General features: G+C 43.1%; 1 protein-coding gene and 2 gene segments (V, D, J or C); 2 read left to right on the top strand and 1 right to left on the bottom strand.

The window, feature by feature from the left end:
• The first annotated feature begins 327 nt into the window (after positions 1-327).
• Positions 328-2,883, top strand: LOC134619846 (E3 SUMO-protein ligase ZBED1-like). Its single transcript, XM_063465669.1, has 3 exons — positions 328-1,177; positions 1,579-2,207; positions 2,297-2,883. Exons 1-3 carry the CDS (start codon positions 328-330, stop codon positions 2,687-2,689), a joined length of 1,872 nt encoding a protein of 623 aa, XP_063321739.1. The 3' UTR covers positions 2,690-2,883.
• Positions 2,884-3,463: 580 nt separating this feature from the next.
• Positions 3,464-4,770, top strand: LOC134619725 (Ig kappa-b4 chain C region-like). The segment is given in 2 exon segments: positions 3,464-3,562; positions 4,251-4,770. A coding segment is annotated over 1 exon segment (264 nt).
• Positions 4,771-7,712: 2,942 nt separating this feature from the next.
• On the bottom strand, positions 7,713-9,249 carry LOC134619847 (Ig kappa chain V region 3381-like). The segment is given in 2 exon segments: positions 7,713-8,035; positions 9,240-9,249. Coding segments are annotated over 2 exon segments (333 nt in total).
• Positions 9,250-16,811: the final 7,562 nt, after the last annotated feature.

The following is a 16,811-nucleotide window of genomic DNA, read 5'->3' on the forward strand; positions in this document are numbered from 1 at the left end:
CAAGTCAGCTTTGGAAATGTATATTCAAAACCTTAGTACAATTTTAGATAAAAATTTGGGATGTTTCATATCATTAATTATTATTTCTGGTAGGGCTGAACGATATATCGCATTTGCGATAATATCGCGACATGATCAAGTGCAATTTTCTAACCGCAAAGGCTGCGATTATACTCTGTTTACGTGACATGCGCGAGTAAAACATGTGATATGATCAAACGAGATTGTCTAACCACAGAGGCTGCACTCTGGTCACGTGACACGGGGAGCAAAGTTTTGAAACAGTCTACCGAGAGTGAACTAGCAAGCAAAGCTGTAGCCTACACAATGGCCTCAGGTTCAACAGAACCAGAGCCTGCGGGGATGCTAGTACCAAAGAGGAACTGCACATCAGCCGTGTGGGAATATTTTGGGTTTAAAAGAGATGATGTCGCACAGAGTCAGGTACTGTGTAAAACCTGTCTTGGTAGAGTTTCTACATCTCGGGGAAACACTACGAATTTGTACCAGCACCTTAAGACTCAGCACAAAACAGAGTATGATAGATGTATGGCTAAAAAATCTAGTAGTGTGCAGAATAAACCTAGTAACGTTACTCGGCAAGGATCACTGACCGAACTGTTTGAAGGTGTTACGCCATATGAACGCACTTCAAAACGGCACATGGAAATCACCAAAGCAGTAACCCACTGCATCGCGAAAGACATGATGCCCGTCAATACGGTGACCAAGCCTGGGTTCAATAATTTGGTAACTACACTGGATAAGAGGTACAGAATGCCCTCCCGCACGTATTTCAGTCAGACTGCAATACCCGAGCTACATGTGCAATGTAGGCGGAGGGTTGCAGCAGAGTTAAAGGCTGTTGAGTTTTTTGCGGCGACAACAGACATGTGGTCAAGCCGTACAGCAGAGCCCTATCAAAGTCTGACGGTGCATTACATTACCGAAGACCTCCACCTCGAAGCTCGCAGCCTACAAACGGCCTACTTCCCCGAAGACCACACAGGGGAAAACACTGCTGCTGGCCTGAGAGAGGGGCTTGCGTGTTGGGATCTCCCTGAAGACAACCTTGTCTGCATAACGACGGACAACGCGTCAAATATGGTGAAAGCAGCACAGCTGAACGAATGGACCAGGCTCCAGTGTTTCGGACACAGATTACATCTTGCTATTGGTAAGTTACTGCCGTGAGAGAGAGAGAGAGAGTGTGTGTGCGTGCGCATGCATGTATGCGCGAGCCTGTGTATCACTCTCTCCCACAAACACACCACACTATTATTTATCTTGTTCTTTACTGCTGTTATTTCTAGATATGTTATGTCAACCCCACACTGATGTACCCACCTCTTCTTATGTATTTTCTTTTTTGTTTTTGTCTTATGGTCTTATGGTCTTATGTTCTTGTATGTCATGATGTATGTAACAATAGCTTTGGCAACACTGTTCCCATAGTCATGCTAATAAAGCAACTTTGAATTTGAGAGAGAGAGAGAAATGGTGAAACCTTGCATCATAACTGCAATTGTATGTCTAACACTAATTTTACTTTTTACTTTATTTTTTTTTTCCCTCCAGAAAATGCAATCAAAGATGGTAGAGTATCAAGAGCAATTGGGCTGTACAAGAAGTTGGTGGGGCACTTCTCGCACAGTTGGAAGAAAAAGGCAGCACTCACTGAGGCACAGAAGGAGCTTAAGCTTCCTGAGCACTCTCTCATTACTGAGTGCCCTACAAGATGGGGGTCCAAAGAGAAAATGATTGCCAGAGTGCTGGAACAGATGAAAGCCATATCGCAGGTATTGACAGGTGACCGACATGCACGCTCCCTCATCCCAACCTGGCAGGATGCTGAAGTGTTGGAGTCCATTCATAAGGCACTGCATCCTCTCTCCGAATTTACTGATGCTCTTTCTGGAGAAGAGTATGTGAGCATCTCCTACCTCAAGCCAGTTCTCCATCTTCTGGCAACATCAGTCTTGGCTGAAGATGCTGAGGACACTGATCTGACTAGATCAATTAAAACCAAGGTCCTGGCATACCTCAACGACAAGTATAGTGACCTCAACACCCAGGAGCTTTTGGATGTTGCGTCGTTCATGGACCCTAGGTTCAAAACGCAATACATCAGCGCAGACAACCTTCCTGCCATTAAGGCCCGACTGAAGACAGAAATGGTGGAATCGGCTAGACGTACACATAATCAGGTAAATCCTTGAAAATTATATTTCCACAAACACATAATATTTATATATAAGCTAACTGCAAAACTAATGTCTCTCTTCCCATCTGGCAGGAGAAGAGGTCTCGCACTGAAACTGCTCAAAATTCTCCAAGTGCACAGGCCTCTGGGGGAAAGGCAAAGAAGACTCTTGGTAGTCTTTTTAAAACCAGTGCGGCCTCTTCAGCTTTGCCTCTGCCACTTGAAGATGTCGTGGAGGCAGAGTTGAATAGTTACCTGTTGACCCCTGTCATTGACGGAGAGGATGATCCCTTAGCCTGGTGGAAGGTGCACAACATTCACTTTCCACGACTGTGCAAGATGGCCCGCAAATATCTGTGTGTGCCAGCCACAAGTGCCCCCTCAGAGCGTCTGTTCAGCACTGGAGGGAATATAGTGACCTGCACTCGCTCATCCTTAAAGCCAGCAAAAGTAGATATGCTGGTCTTCCTAGCAAAAAACCTGTGAGCTAGGATGATTATGGCTAGCTGAGCCATACTCATTGTGCACTTTAGTTTGTGCTGTGTTGCTGTTACTTACTGCAGATAATCAAGATGTTCAGCCAGTTTTAATTTAAAGGCGTGTTTGTGTGTGTGTTTATACAATTGCTATTATGTTTGCACTTTATGTGTAATGTTACTGACTGCAGAGATCAGTAAGATGTGTGTATTTTTTATTTATTAGTTTTATTTATTTAATATTATTTTTTAATTTAATGACTGTCTAGTAGTTCACAGATTTCGAAAAACTGAGTGTGGTAAAGCCACTGATTTTTTTATGTATATTTCTGCAATCTGCACATTGTACTGACTTTCATTTTAATGTTTACACCAGGGTTCCTTGTCAGCACTTTATGCTCAGATGTTTGTAAGCTAAAAATAAACTATTGTGTATGTTCAAATATACTGTTGTGATTGAAGAAGTTAAATAAAAATGTCAGTCATCAATTCATGCATCACCTCATGTCATCATAACAGAGGTCTGTCTTCCAGGAAAGAACAGTTTAAAATTAATGTAATATAGTATTGGCCATACTATATGATGTATTGCTTGTCTTTGTTTAATAATACAGAAGACAAAGACCTTAAAAAATAATCGCATATCGCATCGCAATCGCAATATTGGGGCAAAAAATCGCAATTAGATTATTTTCCATAATCGTTCAGCCATAATTTCTGGTTCTGATGATAAAGTTGTATTTTGAGGGCTTGTAGGTTTAGTTCAGTCTGACAGAGTCAGAGAGCCGTGTCTCTCTACAGTCAGAGGTTTTTGTACGACGGCTCAATGAGTTTGTATCACTGTGGTTGACTTTTGGTGGAGGAACCAGACTGGATGTTGGAAGTAAGTTAATTAAACTGTGTTTATTAATAAATATTTTATCATTTTATTTTATAACCACTTGTAGAATGCGTAGATGAGATAAAATTATTTATTTTATTTAAAATAATTTAGTTACCGATGTTTGTCCTTTTTACTGGACTAATTAGGATGAGCTCTGCAAGTTTCTCTTGTTTAATCTACATTTCTGTCATAGTAAAATATATGTAGACAAGAGTAAACTTCATCTTATGATTAGTTTGTAAATTTCCACCACATCAGCTGCTGTTTGGATGAGTTAAAGTTTGCTTTCTGATGTTTTTATCGTGTCAGATGTTTCAGATTTAGTTTGAAATCATGTGAGCTGTTCAATAACATTTCAAATCTATATGAATGAGTAGCTGCTCTGTGCTTGTGTCCACTCATTTCTTCAGTCATCCATGATTTAGACTTCTAATCATTTTAAAGCCAAACTTCTGCTGTAAATGTTTCCACATCTGCTTCTTTTATTTCCAGTGTAGTTTGAACATATTTCAGGTCAAACTGTGTGATGATTCTCTCTGTGCTGATATGCATGAGAGCTTTCTTAAAGGGAAGTGAAACAATGTGTGAGTTAATGACTGGTGGAGCAGAAAAAACACCTGACAGAAACTTCTTAACGGAGAAATTCAAATTGTGGTTCGTGTCCTCTAAGCTGATTGGTGTTTCCTAGGTGATACCCGCCCTGCCCTGAAGGTGCTGGGTCCCTCCAGTGCAGAGCTGGACCAGGGGAAGGCCACGCTCATGTGTGTGGCCAACAAGGGCTTCCCCTCAGACTGGAGTCTGTCCTGGAAGACGAGCGACAGCAGTGGCAGCAGCAGCATCAGAGGGGAGGAGAGCAGGACTCCTGGAGTGCTGCAGAATGACGGCCTCTACAGCTGGAGCAGCACCCTGACGCTCACTGCAGACCAGTGGGGGAAGGTGGGCTCTGTGACCTGTGAGGCCACCCAGGGCTCCCAGACTCTGGTCTCAGAGATACTGAGGAGAGACCAGTGTTCCCAGTCCTGATGTCAGTCACTGAGTCTTTGATGCTGTTTTTCTTCTGTCTCTTTGTTTCTTTTTCTTTGCAGATTTTTCAAAAAGCATCAAATAGTCATATTTCCATCTCATAATGACAAAAATCATAACAACAATCTCCTCTAGTTTCATCTTTTTGTTTCTCTTTTCTGTTGTAAAACTGATATTTCAACCTTTTAAAAGAATAAAATTGTAACGAGGAAACATGTTCTTTGACTCTGTGAATTTAATAAATACACATTAAAAAAAATAAAGATTTTGAAAGATTTATTAAGCCAGACCTAAAGCAATATGTCTACTGACACACCAAGTGTAATGTGCAGTGAAAATGTTTAAATATATTCTTATACACATATTTGTATGTGTTTGTATAAGATGCTGAGGTCTAGTCAACCATAGTTTATCTGTGTGCTCTTCAGAACTTCTAGCTTAATGATCTACATTTTAATCTGATGATGTAGAAAAAAATCCAAATCATTGAAATTAAAGTGCAGGGTGTCATCTATATGTTTAAACAGAGATCATTTAAATGACATTTAAATGCAGATTTACTGAAGTTTGATTAATGAACTATTTGGCAGTGAAACTCTGATGAAGCAACAAAGCAGAGAAGAGTGTAGAAGCTGGTGGTGGCAGAGATGAAGCAGGTGGAGACTTAGTTGAGGATCTCTAATTGTCCAGGATGAGGTGAGATAAGGAGTCTGAGATTTAAAGCACACAAAACAGAGGCTGAGTAACTCATAGAAGGCGGCGAGACGATAAAATGTCAAATTGTTAGCATGTGATAATGTGGATGTAGCACCAAAATAGTAAATTATCTTCTTATTTTGTATTTATTCATTACTATTATTTAATTTTTGATTTCAGACAACCAAATTGTACGATTAAGAAGAGAGCTGTGTTTCCTTACAGTCAGTGTTTTTTGCTCAGTCTCTGTTGTTATGATACAAACTCTTTTCTTTCAGGAACCAGACTGGATGTCTGGAAATAAATTACATTTAAATCAGTATTTTAAATGACTTTTTGTGTTTCTGTTTTAATTTCAGCATGCAGTTTAGAAACTGACATTTAATAAAAAACACACAGAGTCAGCCAGATGTAGAAGTGTAATATGATGTGTCTCATGTGATGTTGTTTTAACCCAAATGAGCACTTAATTAAATTATTCATGATATCTATATTCATTTCATTTTCCCAGTAAATCAGCGCATTTAAACCTTTAACAGAGTCCGAGAGCCTGAAAGTGGGAAAATAAAATGACAAAATTTATAAACTTGACTGGAAAAGTTTATGAGGTCAGAAGTGAATACAGTTTATTTGAACTTTTACTTTTTTACCACTTTGCTTCAGTTTAGTTAATTTTATATCTAAATGTTTACACATTACATTTATTTCATGTTTAAATCATGATATTAAAATGGGGAAGAGAGACATTGTTCTGGTAATTTTAACATTTTTGTGTTTGGTTGTAATGAATGACTGAACTTTGCTTGAAATCATGTATGTGAAAGGTCATAGAGAGAGCAGCCTCTATGGCCTAAAATAGGGTGATGTAATGTCCTATGATGTGGACATGAAGGAGAGGAGGAGAGAGAAGAAGAACATATATAAAAACCCCATGCAGATGGAATAAGTAGTTCTGCCTCTAGTTTCCTGTGATGGTAGAGAACATCTCTCTGTATGTTCACGCCTTCAGTGGAAGCAGGGTGGACATTCAGAGGACCAGCATTTAGAGCTGGGCGAGTCTCCTCAAGCCAGACTTCCTGTATTGGGGCCGACTGGGCGAATCTACATTGTAATGCAGCACGAGCGATGAGCCGACATTGCAAGAGGACAATACAACTGAAAATAAACTGGATCATAACCTTCATATTGATCAACATTTATGAGGTTCTTTGCACTGACTGTTTAAAGGTTCAATATTAGTGTTTAAAGGGTGTAATATGAGGCTAATCATGTGGATACTTTCAGCTGGACTGTGATCTATAAAGAAATCTTTTCTTTTTTAGGACAAAATATAAAACCTTGCAGGCAATATGGACAAGAAATCAAAAAAAATTGTGTGACACTGTGTCCTGACTGAAAACTGAAAGGTTCGACTGTTTGTATTTTTGTTATCTGTATTTTTTGTATCTGTGTGTGTCCGTGTATAAGGTTTAGAAGTTTAGACAGTAAACAATATCTTCAATAATTATTAAACATACAGGAGGAAACTTTAGCTTCTTTATGATTCTGGTTGACACTGAGATTTTCTTTTCCATAAATATAAATATTATAAAAGGACATTTTGAGCGTCGTCTTATGTTTTTGTGTTGCTGACTGTGAAGGATTCTGATGCTGATCTTTGTCTTCATGTGTGTCATTTTTAAGTGTGAGTAGCTGAGACGTGTGTGAAGTTCAGGTGAAGACATGATGGCTGAACATTTTCTCATTAGGTGTCACAGCTCAGTTCATGGTGATATTTTTGGAAATGAGATAAAATGTGGGATCATGATGGGACAGAGATGGATGCTGAAAAACTGATGCAGAGAAATTTCCTCCAATCATTCATTTTAAACATGTTTTAGTTTCACCTCAGTGTGTGTGTGTGTGTGTCTGTGTGTGCGTGCGCAGCATCTCAAGACTTCATCCAAAGTGATGAATGGCTCCATTGTTTTTTCCCACAGCGTCATGGGAAATCATACCGTGCATACACACTGAGAGTGCACGTTATGTGGGTGTGTGTGTGCATGTGTGCTCTTGTATTACCACTGTTGTGGGGACATAATTCTGTTCACGCAGCTTCAGGTCATTACAGTTTCCTTCATGGGGAACAAAGAAAGTCTCCATAATGCAAATCATTTAATTTTACAGCAATGCCTTGACCCGGGGTAGGTTAAAGTTATTAAACTGATTGTTAGTCAAATGTAAGTCACTGTTATGGCCTCAGAAGTGATCAAAACAAAACTGTGTGTGTGTGTGTGTGTGTGTGTGTGTGTGTGTGTGTGTGTGTGTGTGTGTGTGTGTGTGTGTGTGTGTCTTCAGTGAACTGTATCAGTCTCTGCAGTATCTTCCAGCTGCAGCAGTCACTTCAGTTTCTGTTCAGTCTGACTGAGGGAGGTTTTTGTACGACTGTTTTTCACTGTGTGAACACCTCCTGACTGTTAGGATAGTGATGACTCTGACAGTAATAAACTGCTGCATCGTCAGCCTGGACTCCACTGATGGTCAGAGTGAAGTCAGAGTTTGATCCACTGCCTGTAAAACGAGCTGGAATCCCTGATGCTCGAGTGCTAGACCAGTAAATGAGCAGTTTAGGAACTCCTCCATCTTTCTGTTGGTACCAGGCTAACCAGTTGTTGTTATAAACATTCTGACTGGTCCTACACTTGATGGTCACAGATCCTCCCACAGCAGAGCTCACTGCTCCAGGCTGAGTCACTGTGATCTGTCCTCTGGACTCTGAGGATACAGAGACAACAACATAAAGCAGCTTCATGGTTTTGTGGGCTTCATTTCAGAGGGACAGATGTTGATAGAGGAGAGGAGTTTGATTCTCTGGACTTTACCTGTGAAGCAGCAGCAGAGGAGAGTCCAGATGAGGACGCAGATCAAAGTCATGTTTTTGATGAGGAGGATTTCTGTGGCTTCTGTTGTGATGAAGGACAGCTGTCAGTCATCCAGTGTTCAACTCTCAGGACTATAAACTCTCCCAGAGCACTGGAGCATGGTGCTGCTGATGCAAAGTGGCTCTCTATGGAAATGCTCTGACTGTCTCCAGCAGGGATGTTGTTTGTCGATCAATCAACCACTTCATGATATTGACAGAAACAAAGGTGCTCATTTCAGTATCCAATTAGACTTATTTAAATGGAAATTCTTTTTCTGAAAGTCTCCTTTTATTTAACCCTCGTTCTCTCATCAAATTTTCCACCCTGTCGACACCTTCATATACAAAAATGTACATGCAAAAAATCTGCCATAAAGTCCTCCTATGGCAATATTTATTTTTCTTGTTTTTCAAAAATAAATTGAGCCCTTTTTCCAAATTAGCTTATTTTCACAGTTTTAACCCTTTAAATGCCACTTTAAACAGTGGAGTTATTAATCTTTATTGAAAAAACTCACAAAAACTAAATATTTTCCATATAATAAATAGGATGGGGAAGAGACTGACAATTATTCGTGTTTTCGACATATCAAAGTTGAGCAACAAAACTGATTTGATTGCTTGATTATTTTTTGTGTAGTGTCAGATACTCCCTCTCAATAGCCCATTCACTTCCACTGAAACCACAATAAATACTTATATTTCAAGGGTTAAAACCCTGAAAATAATTTAATGTTTCATCAATTTGAAAAGGGCTCAAGTTGGTTAAGTGATCTATGAAAAACAAAAAAAGCTGAAAAAATATTGCTGTATGAGGATTTAATGCCAGATTCTGTGCTTGTACATTTTTGTCCACGAAGGTGTCGACAGGGTGCAAAATGTATCAACAGAGTACGGATGACATGTAAAAGTAAAAGACAACAGATTTCAAAAAATTCTACCAAAAAGAAGATTTCCTGCAACAATCCATGTCACAAGCTATAACACAGCCAAAATGATCACCAAATAAAAAAAATTACAAAAATGCTGGAGGGTGCACGAGGGCTAGGTCAGTACTTTTGTCCATTTCTTGTTGTAGAGCTGAAAGTTCAACATTTTAAATGAATAAAAATGTATCAAATTGTCATGATCCTGGGTCCTTTTGACCCAGCGTTTTGTGTTTTCTATTATTGTGATTTTGGTTCTGTTCTTCATCAGTTTAGTGTTTATTCTTTTCTGCCTGTGTATTGCTGTGTCTAGTCTGCGTTTCTTAGTCTGTGTCCTTGCATGTGTAAGTTCCTGTTTTATTGTGAAGGTCTGCGTCTTATGTGAGTGTTTTCAGTTTCCTCCCTTGTCTCGTCACGTTAATCTCTCCCAGCTGTGTCCCCCACCTGTGTGTAATCTCCCTGTGTTTCTCTGAGTGTATTTAAGTCATGTCTTCTGTCTTAGTAGTTGCTGGTTCGTCTGTGTTATTCCCCTCGGTCTTTCTGCTTCTCTCCGTCCGTTTTCCCGTGTGTTTTCCTGTGCCTCCCTGCATCTTTGTTTCTGGTTTGTTTTGCCCAGTTTAGGTTTTCCTGTTTCACGTTCACCCGCGCCCTTGCTGTTTGTATTTTCTTTTATTATTAAACTCACTTGCACCAGAGCTGCCGCTTCCTGGGTCCTAAATCGTTCTCACACGGCTTGCATTGCAACCCGTGACAGTACGAACCAGCCAACATGGACCCTGCGGCATTCAATCCATCCGAGGAGTTCCAAGACGACATCAGTTATAATGTGGAGATTCTCCTCGGGCTGTGGCTGGAGAACCCTCCGAAAGAGCTTCGCCGCGGTTTTGAAAGCCGGCTACAACGGCTCTTTTCCGGCTTGCCATGGCTACTGGAATCGCTTCCCCCGACCATGCAGGCCTTTCTCCACAACACACCACACCTTCTCTCAGCCACTACTGCCTCGCTGCCCGACCCGCCAGATGTGGTTTTGCCCGGCCCGTTGGAGCCGTCTGCGGGGAGGAAACGACGATCGCGCCGCCGGCGTGCCACCCCACAGCCGGACGTTCGGATTTCTAAATCGCCAGCTGTGGTGAGTGAGGACTCTGTTTCTTTTTCGGACCATGTGACTGTTCATTCAGGAGCTGTGTTTTGTGCGGTGGATAGTAATACGAACCACTTATCGCCTGCACAGCCACGTTCAGCTCAGTTAGCTGCCCAGCAGCCACGTTCAGCTCAGTTAGCTGCCCAGCAGCCACGTTCAGCTCAGTTAGCTGCCCAGCAGCCACCGTCCGCTCAGTTAGCTGCCCAGCAGCCACCGTCCGCTCAGTTAGCTGACCAGCAGCCACCGTCCGCTCAGTTAGCTGACCAGCAGCCACCGTCCGCTCAGTAGCTGCCCAGCAGCCACCGTCCGCTCAGTTAGCTGACCAGCAGCCACCGTCCGCTCAGTTAGCTGACCAGCAGCCACCGTCCGCTCAGTTAGCTGACCAGCAGCCACCGTCCGCTCAGTTAGCTGACCAGCAGCCACCGTCAGCTCAGTCTCCAGTGTCACCCGTAGCTCAGTCTCCAGTGTCACCGCTACCCGTAGCTCAGGCTCCTGTGTCACCAGTTTCACTCATTCACTCCATGCAGGGAGGTAATCTAATTTCTACTCAGGGTGCTTTTCATGGTTTAGCCGCTGTTGGCACAGTTTGCCACTCCAGGGCTTCCCCAGAGGCTAGGTCTCAGTCCCCAGCTGATTCTGGACCCCTGAAGTTTAAGCAGCCCCCTGAGAACTGCACCATGTCAGCGTTGCCTGGGCAGAGCCAGTGCTCAGTGCAGCGCCAGTTGCCTTTGTGTCTGCCAGAGGACTCCGTGCCTGTTGGCTTTGTTTTGGCCGGTCCGAGGGACCGCTCCGGCCTTTGTCTCCTGTCGTCGCTGGAGGGTCCGAGGGACTGCTCCGGCCTTTGTCTCCTGTCGTCGCTGGAGGGTCCGAGGGACTGCTCCGGCCTTTGTCTCCTGTCATCGCTGGAGGGTCCGAGGGATCCGTCCAGCCGGCAGCGCCACCGCCTCCGGCTTCCACGCCGCCGCCTGCAGCGCCGCCGCCTGCAGCACCGCCACCTGCAGCGCCACCGCCTCCGGCTTCCACGCCGCCGCCTGCAGCGGCATCACCTTCGTCTGGTCCAGCTTCCGAGTCTTCACCCTCGTCTGGTCCAGCTTCCGAGTCTTCACCCTCGTCTGGTCCAGCTTCCGAGTCTTCACCCTCGTCTGGTCCAGCTTCCGAGTCTTCACCCTCGTCTGGTCCAGCTTCAGACTCATCATCCTCGCCTGCAGCAGCCTTTGCTTCTGCCTCTGCATCGCCTGGTCCAGCCTCTGTGTCTTCGCCTTCAGCGTCGCCTGGTCCTGCCTCGTCTGGGTCTGCAGTTAACCGGCCACTTTCCAGGCTGTTGGTCGGGCGCCATCGCCGTCGTGGGCGGCTCCCAGACCCCCTTCGCCTGAGTCGCCGCCGTTGCCTTCCGCACGGCCGTCCCCCGGACCGGTGGTGTCGTCGCCGCCGTTGCCTTCCGCACGGTCGGCCCCCTGAACTGTTCGGGCTCCTGTGCTGTCGGTCCCCTGGCCGGCCCCCTGAACTGTTCTGTTTTGGACTCTGTTTTCTTGGGCTCCGGTGTGTTTCTTTTGTTGTTGTTTTTTGGTTTTGGACTGTTTTGTTTTTTGACCCTCTTGGTGCTCCTGTTTTGTTTTGCTTCGAGCCCTCCTTCCTGGACCCCCACTGCCTGCCCTGGTCGGGTTGTTTTCTGTTTTTGGACATTTTTATTTTTTTTTTCTTGTGTTGGGCTGTCTGGAGCCAGCCCTTGAGGGAGGGGGGGGGGGGGGGGGGGGGGGGGTACTGTCATGATCCTGGGTCCTTTTGACCCAGCGTTTTGTGTTTTCTATTATTGTGATTTTGGTTCTGTTCTTCATCAGTTTAGTGTTTATTCTTTTCTGCCCGTGTATTCCTGTGTCTAGTCTGCGTTTCTTAGTCTGTGTCCTTGCATGTGTAAGTTCCTGTTTTATTGTGAAGGTCTGCGTCTTATGTGAGTGTTTTCAAATGCCTCCCTTGTCTCGTCATGTTAATCTCTCCCAGGTGTGTCCCCCACCTGTGTGTAATCTCCCTGTGTTTCTCTGAGTGTATTTAAGTCATGTTTCTGTTTCTCTCCGTCCGTTTTCCCGTGTGTTTTCCTGTGCCTCCCTGCATCTTTGTTTCTGGTTTGTTTTGTTAGTTTTGCCCAGTTTAGGTTTTCCTGTTTCACGTTCACCCGCGCCCTTGCTGTTTGTATTTTCTTTTATTATTAAACTCACTTGCACCAGAGCTGCCGCTTCCTGGGTCCTAAATCATTCTCACACGGCTTGCATTGCAACCCGTGACACAAATATGCTCTTTGAATAGTTGGGTTGCGGTCACGTGGTTCTGATGACGTGCGGAGGCAGCGCGATTTTTGAGTGGAGGGCGGAAGTAAACATGGAGGACACTGTGGAGAGTCAGGAGAGCAGCTATTGCGCAACTTTAGACCCCGTTTCTCGGGAGAGATATAAACAGATAGTTAAAAAAATATATCGGACGTGATCCGTATTCTTTGAAAATGTCCGAATACACCACAGAAGTAAAGGATTTGCCTACTATCGAGGCTGTGGATATCACCAACTACTTGGTCCTCCAGACTTCTTACTACACTAGGCAGCAAATGAAAGCTTTCAAGAGTCTGGAGGCGTACAATTTTTTTGTCAGCGGGTGGGTCCACAACCTTGGAACAAAACGTCTCCGTGATGGATACAGTTTGGTGTTTGCAAGGGTGAGTGTTTGTTCTTATATTGCTTTATCTTAAACACGCTAACAGTTAGCGGTAGCGGCTTTAACGTCAACAAACATGCCACATCCTTAGGACTTCGTTAGAGTGACAGTTGTTTGTTTCAAGGTAAACCATTCCCAGAGGTCTAACGAGACACCTCTGAAGACTTGGGTAATTGCAAAGGAGGATGGAGAAGTGATTGCAGCTCATTGCAATTGTATGGCAGGGTTAGTAGCCTAATTAAGTAGGATGTTATTGCAATGAGAACACACACACACACACACACACACATACGCATAGGGCACTGCTAGCATTTTGCAGGTGTACTTCAGTAGTAGTGGGGAGAGAGTGTTTTCTTTTAGCTAAGAATTCATCAGCTAAGAATTTGTGTGATTGCCTTAGATCCCTCATGACACTCAGATGCATTTTTCAGATAGAGGGTAGAACTATTCAGTCATGTCATCACCTAGATAATGATTTCTCTATAGGCTGTTGAGAAAGAGTTAATGAATAAACATGTTACTTCAAATAAAGTGCCATTGCACATTAGTATTAGTAAGCTATGCATCATCAAAATGTACTATAAATATTGCATTTCATGTTAAAAAGATTATGTGCTCTATTTCCAGACTATCAGAATCATGCTCGCACGTTGGAGCTGTTCTTTTTGCAGTTGAAGCTGGGGTGAAAATGAGAGCGACATGCACATCAGAGCAGTGCAAGTGGCTGATGCCATCTCATGTTAAAAAGGTAAGCCAAAAAGCAAAATGAAGGATAAAGAATGTTATATTGGGACTTCATGTGACAGTAGGATAAAATATCTTCCCCTATACTGCTACCTTGTCGTGGTGGGGAAGCTTGAGTGCCTCAATGACCCTGTAGGCTATACCGGCGGGGGCTTCAAGCTCCTGGTAGATCTAATCAAGCCGGGCAGGTTGCAGGTGAGGGGTCAGACAAAAGGCAGTACTTTAATAAATGAAGAGTTCTATTCCAAAACGCTATAACAGCATTTAAAAGCCATTTCCTTTTTCATGACTAACATAACCATGACTGCAGAACCGTATACTGTATATCACACCCTTCTCATGCATGCCTCAACACCCTAGCACTTGTTTTCTGCGCACACACACACCTGACTGCAGCACTTTATATATTCACATTTCTCATGCATTCCTCAATACTCACAACTCCTCACACCACATTTTCATCAACATGGAACTGCTTACTTTCCACTCCTTTTATACCCAGCACATGGCACCTCCATCCCCACCCAACATACACACACACACTTCACTGCCAACCAACCACTATACCCAGCCTAAAACACACATACTCACTCCACTGCCATCACTGTTCAATTTCGAATATTTTTGGAAACGAATATATAGCGTTTTGGAAAAGAGCTTTTTAAATTTTAATGATCTTCTTTGGCTTAATTTTTCCAGATTCCTGCTTGCCCAGTAACTCTGATTGACTTCTCTTCAGCAAAGTCAAAAAAACGAAAGCTTGAGTGTTCCATTGATGGCTGCACAAGTACACAAAAGGTTGGGAAATCACTTCCATGCCCAAGAGTGCAGAGAGATTCAGAGACATACTGTAGGTTTTTTGAGAGTTTAAGCAAAAACTGTCCAAGGAGTGCAGCACTGATGTCTAGGGAACCTTACCACAAAGAATTTGTCCCCCAGTCTAGCATGCTTCCTAAAACTGTGCCTGAGTACAGAACACCAGAGACACTGCAGCTCCCCCCCAAAGACCTTGAAGAGCTATGCCTGGACTTCCAGCTTGAAGAGCTCACCCTGTCCCAAGTCCAGGCTGTAGAGAGGGCGACTCGAAGTCAGAGTGCAAGCAGTATTTGGTTTAGGCAAAGAGCTGGACGCGTAACTGCCTCTAAGCTGAAACAAGTTCTTAAGACCAACCCCCAGCAACCATCAAAGAGCTTGATCAAGGCCATATGCTATCCAGAGGCATATAGGTTCACCACAGCTGCTACAAGGTATTTAGGGTTTGATGTAGGGTAAGGCAGAGTTAAGATTTGGGGTATGAAACTGTCCATAACTGTAACTAAAAAAGTGTTATGAAGATGGAGGTTAGTTATAGGCTTATACGGCTAGGGTTATACAGGGTAAGAACTAAGTATAGTTTAGGGTAATGGCATATTGTATAATACATCACTTTACTGTTTTACACATCCAATACTAAGTAATAATTTCCTTTTCATGTTTGGCATGTGTACTGTTTATAGTTATGGATGCAAACATGAAGCACAAGCCAGAGGAGCATATGAGAAGCTTATGAGCCAGGAGCATGCAGGCTTCTCATGTATGGACAGCGGTCTCTGGCTGAACCCCAGGTGGCCATACATGGGGTCCTCCCCTGATGGGATAGTCACTTGTGACTGTCATGGAACTGGCATCTGCGAGATTAAGGTATTGACTCTGTTGTAGTCAAGGCCATAGGTGTGACATCTTTCCATAAGAATCAGTGAACTGAGTAAAAATGCAGGAAATACCTTTTCTAATTTCTAATCGATTGTTCAATTAAGATAAGATGAGGCTTTATTGTCTGTCTCAAATAGACATTTGTTTTGGGCAATGAGAGATTATGATAACACAGACCACACCCATCATCTTTGCTTCTTCACTGTTTCATCAGATAAATCTTGATTGTTGTTCTCATCACTGTGATTTTAGTGCCCACACTCTCAGAAAGATGCGGTCAACCTGCGCATGCGTGCTGGGGAGAAGGGCTTCTGCCTCATCAGTGACGGGGATAATGTCACACTGGACCCAACTCATGACTACTATTACCAAATTCAGGCACAGCTTCACATTGCAAATGCAGAGTACTGTGACTTTGTTGTGTGGAACCGCAATGACATATTTGTTGAAAGGATTTTGCCTGACCTTGAGTTTTGGGATGATGCGATTCCTAAAGTTGAGTGTTTTTTTAGAAACAGTATACTCCCAGAAATACTGGGACAGCAAGTTACAAACATACATGTGTAATGTGATAAAAGGACGACAACATAATGACATTTTGAATATTGTTATGACCTGATGGTAGTCATTATGAGTTCTGGCTATTGTATTTGCTCTGACGTAGCATTAGAGCACAAATTGTCATTTAATTTTATTGTACATTTAATTGTGTCATTTAAGTGTTGTGTAACACTACACAATGATTAAATGCTATTGAGGCAGCATAATAATACATTGGTGGTTTATTTACAAGATTAGACTTTTAAACAAATAAACAAAATAGATTGCAATCCATCTCACAGTATAATACTGTACAAACTGCCAGCACAATATGACAGTTGGAGAAAAATATTTCATTTGAAAACATTTACAGACTAATCAGGAGTCAGGACTTAGGTACTACTATTACTCTACCCTGTTCTACTTATCACCAGAGCCAAGCAGCAGATACTGGACACTACTCTTCCTCTCCACCCCCTTCTGTGAGCCGTGACAGTGACAAGACATTTAATTTTTTTTAACTGATTGATTACCATCCACCCCCCTTACTCCAGTGGGACAACAGACTCGGAGAGATTTGATAAGGCACAACAAATTACCCCAATCTTGTCGATCAATGCATGTGTCTCACCTGGCTTTGTGGACATGTTCTCTATTGGCATAGCCCTGCTCTGCAGAATGTGATATTTCCTCCTGACTAAACCTATGACTCGCTCAACATGGATACGCAAATTGGCTATTTTCCTTGTCTCTGCCACTTCATAGGCTGACAGCTGTTTTCTCCCTTTAGTGAATGCCGGTGTCTGTAGTGAAGCACAGTAAAACCCCACATTATCGCCAATATTGAACCCACGATCTGCAAGGACAATATCTCCAGGTAAC

The sequence above is a fragment of the Pelmatolapia mariae genome, linkage group LG22 (assembly GCF_036321145.2).
Source record: "Pelmatolapia mariae isolate MD_Pm_ZW linkage group LG22, Pm_UMD_F_2, whole genome shotgun sequence".
Taxonomy (NCBI): domain Eukaryota; kingdom Metazoa; phylum Chordata; class Actinopteri; order Cichliformes; family Cichlidae; genus Pelmatolapia; species Pelmatolapia mariae.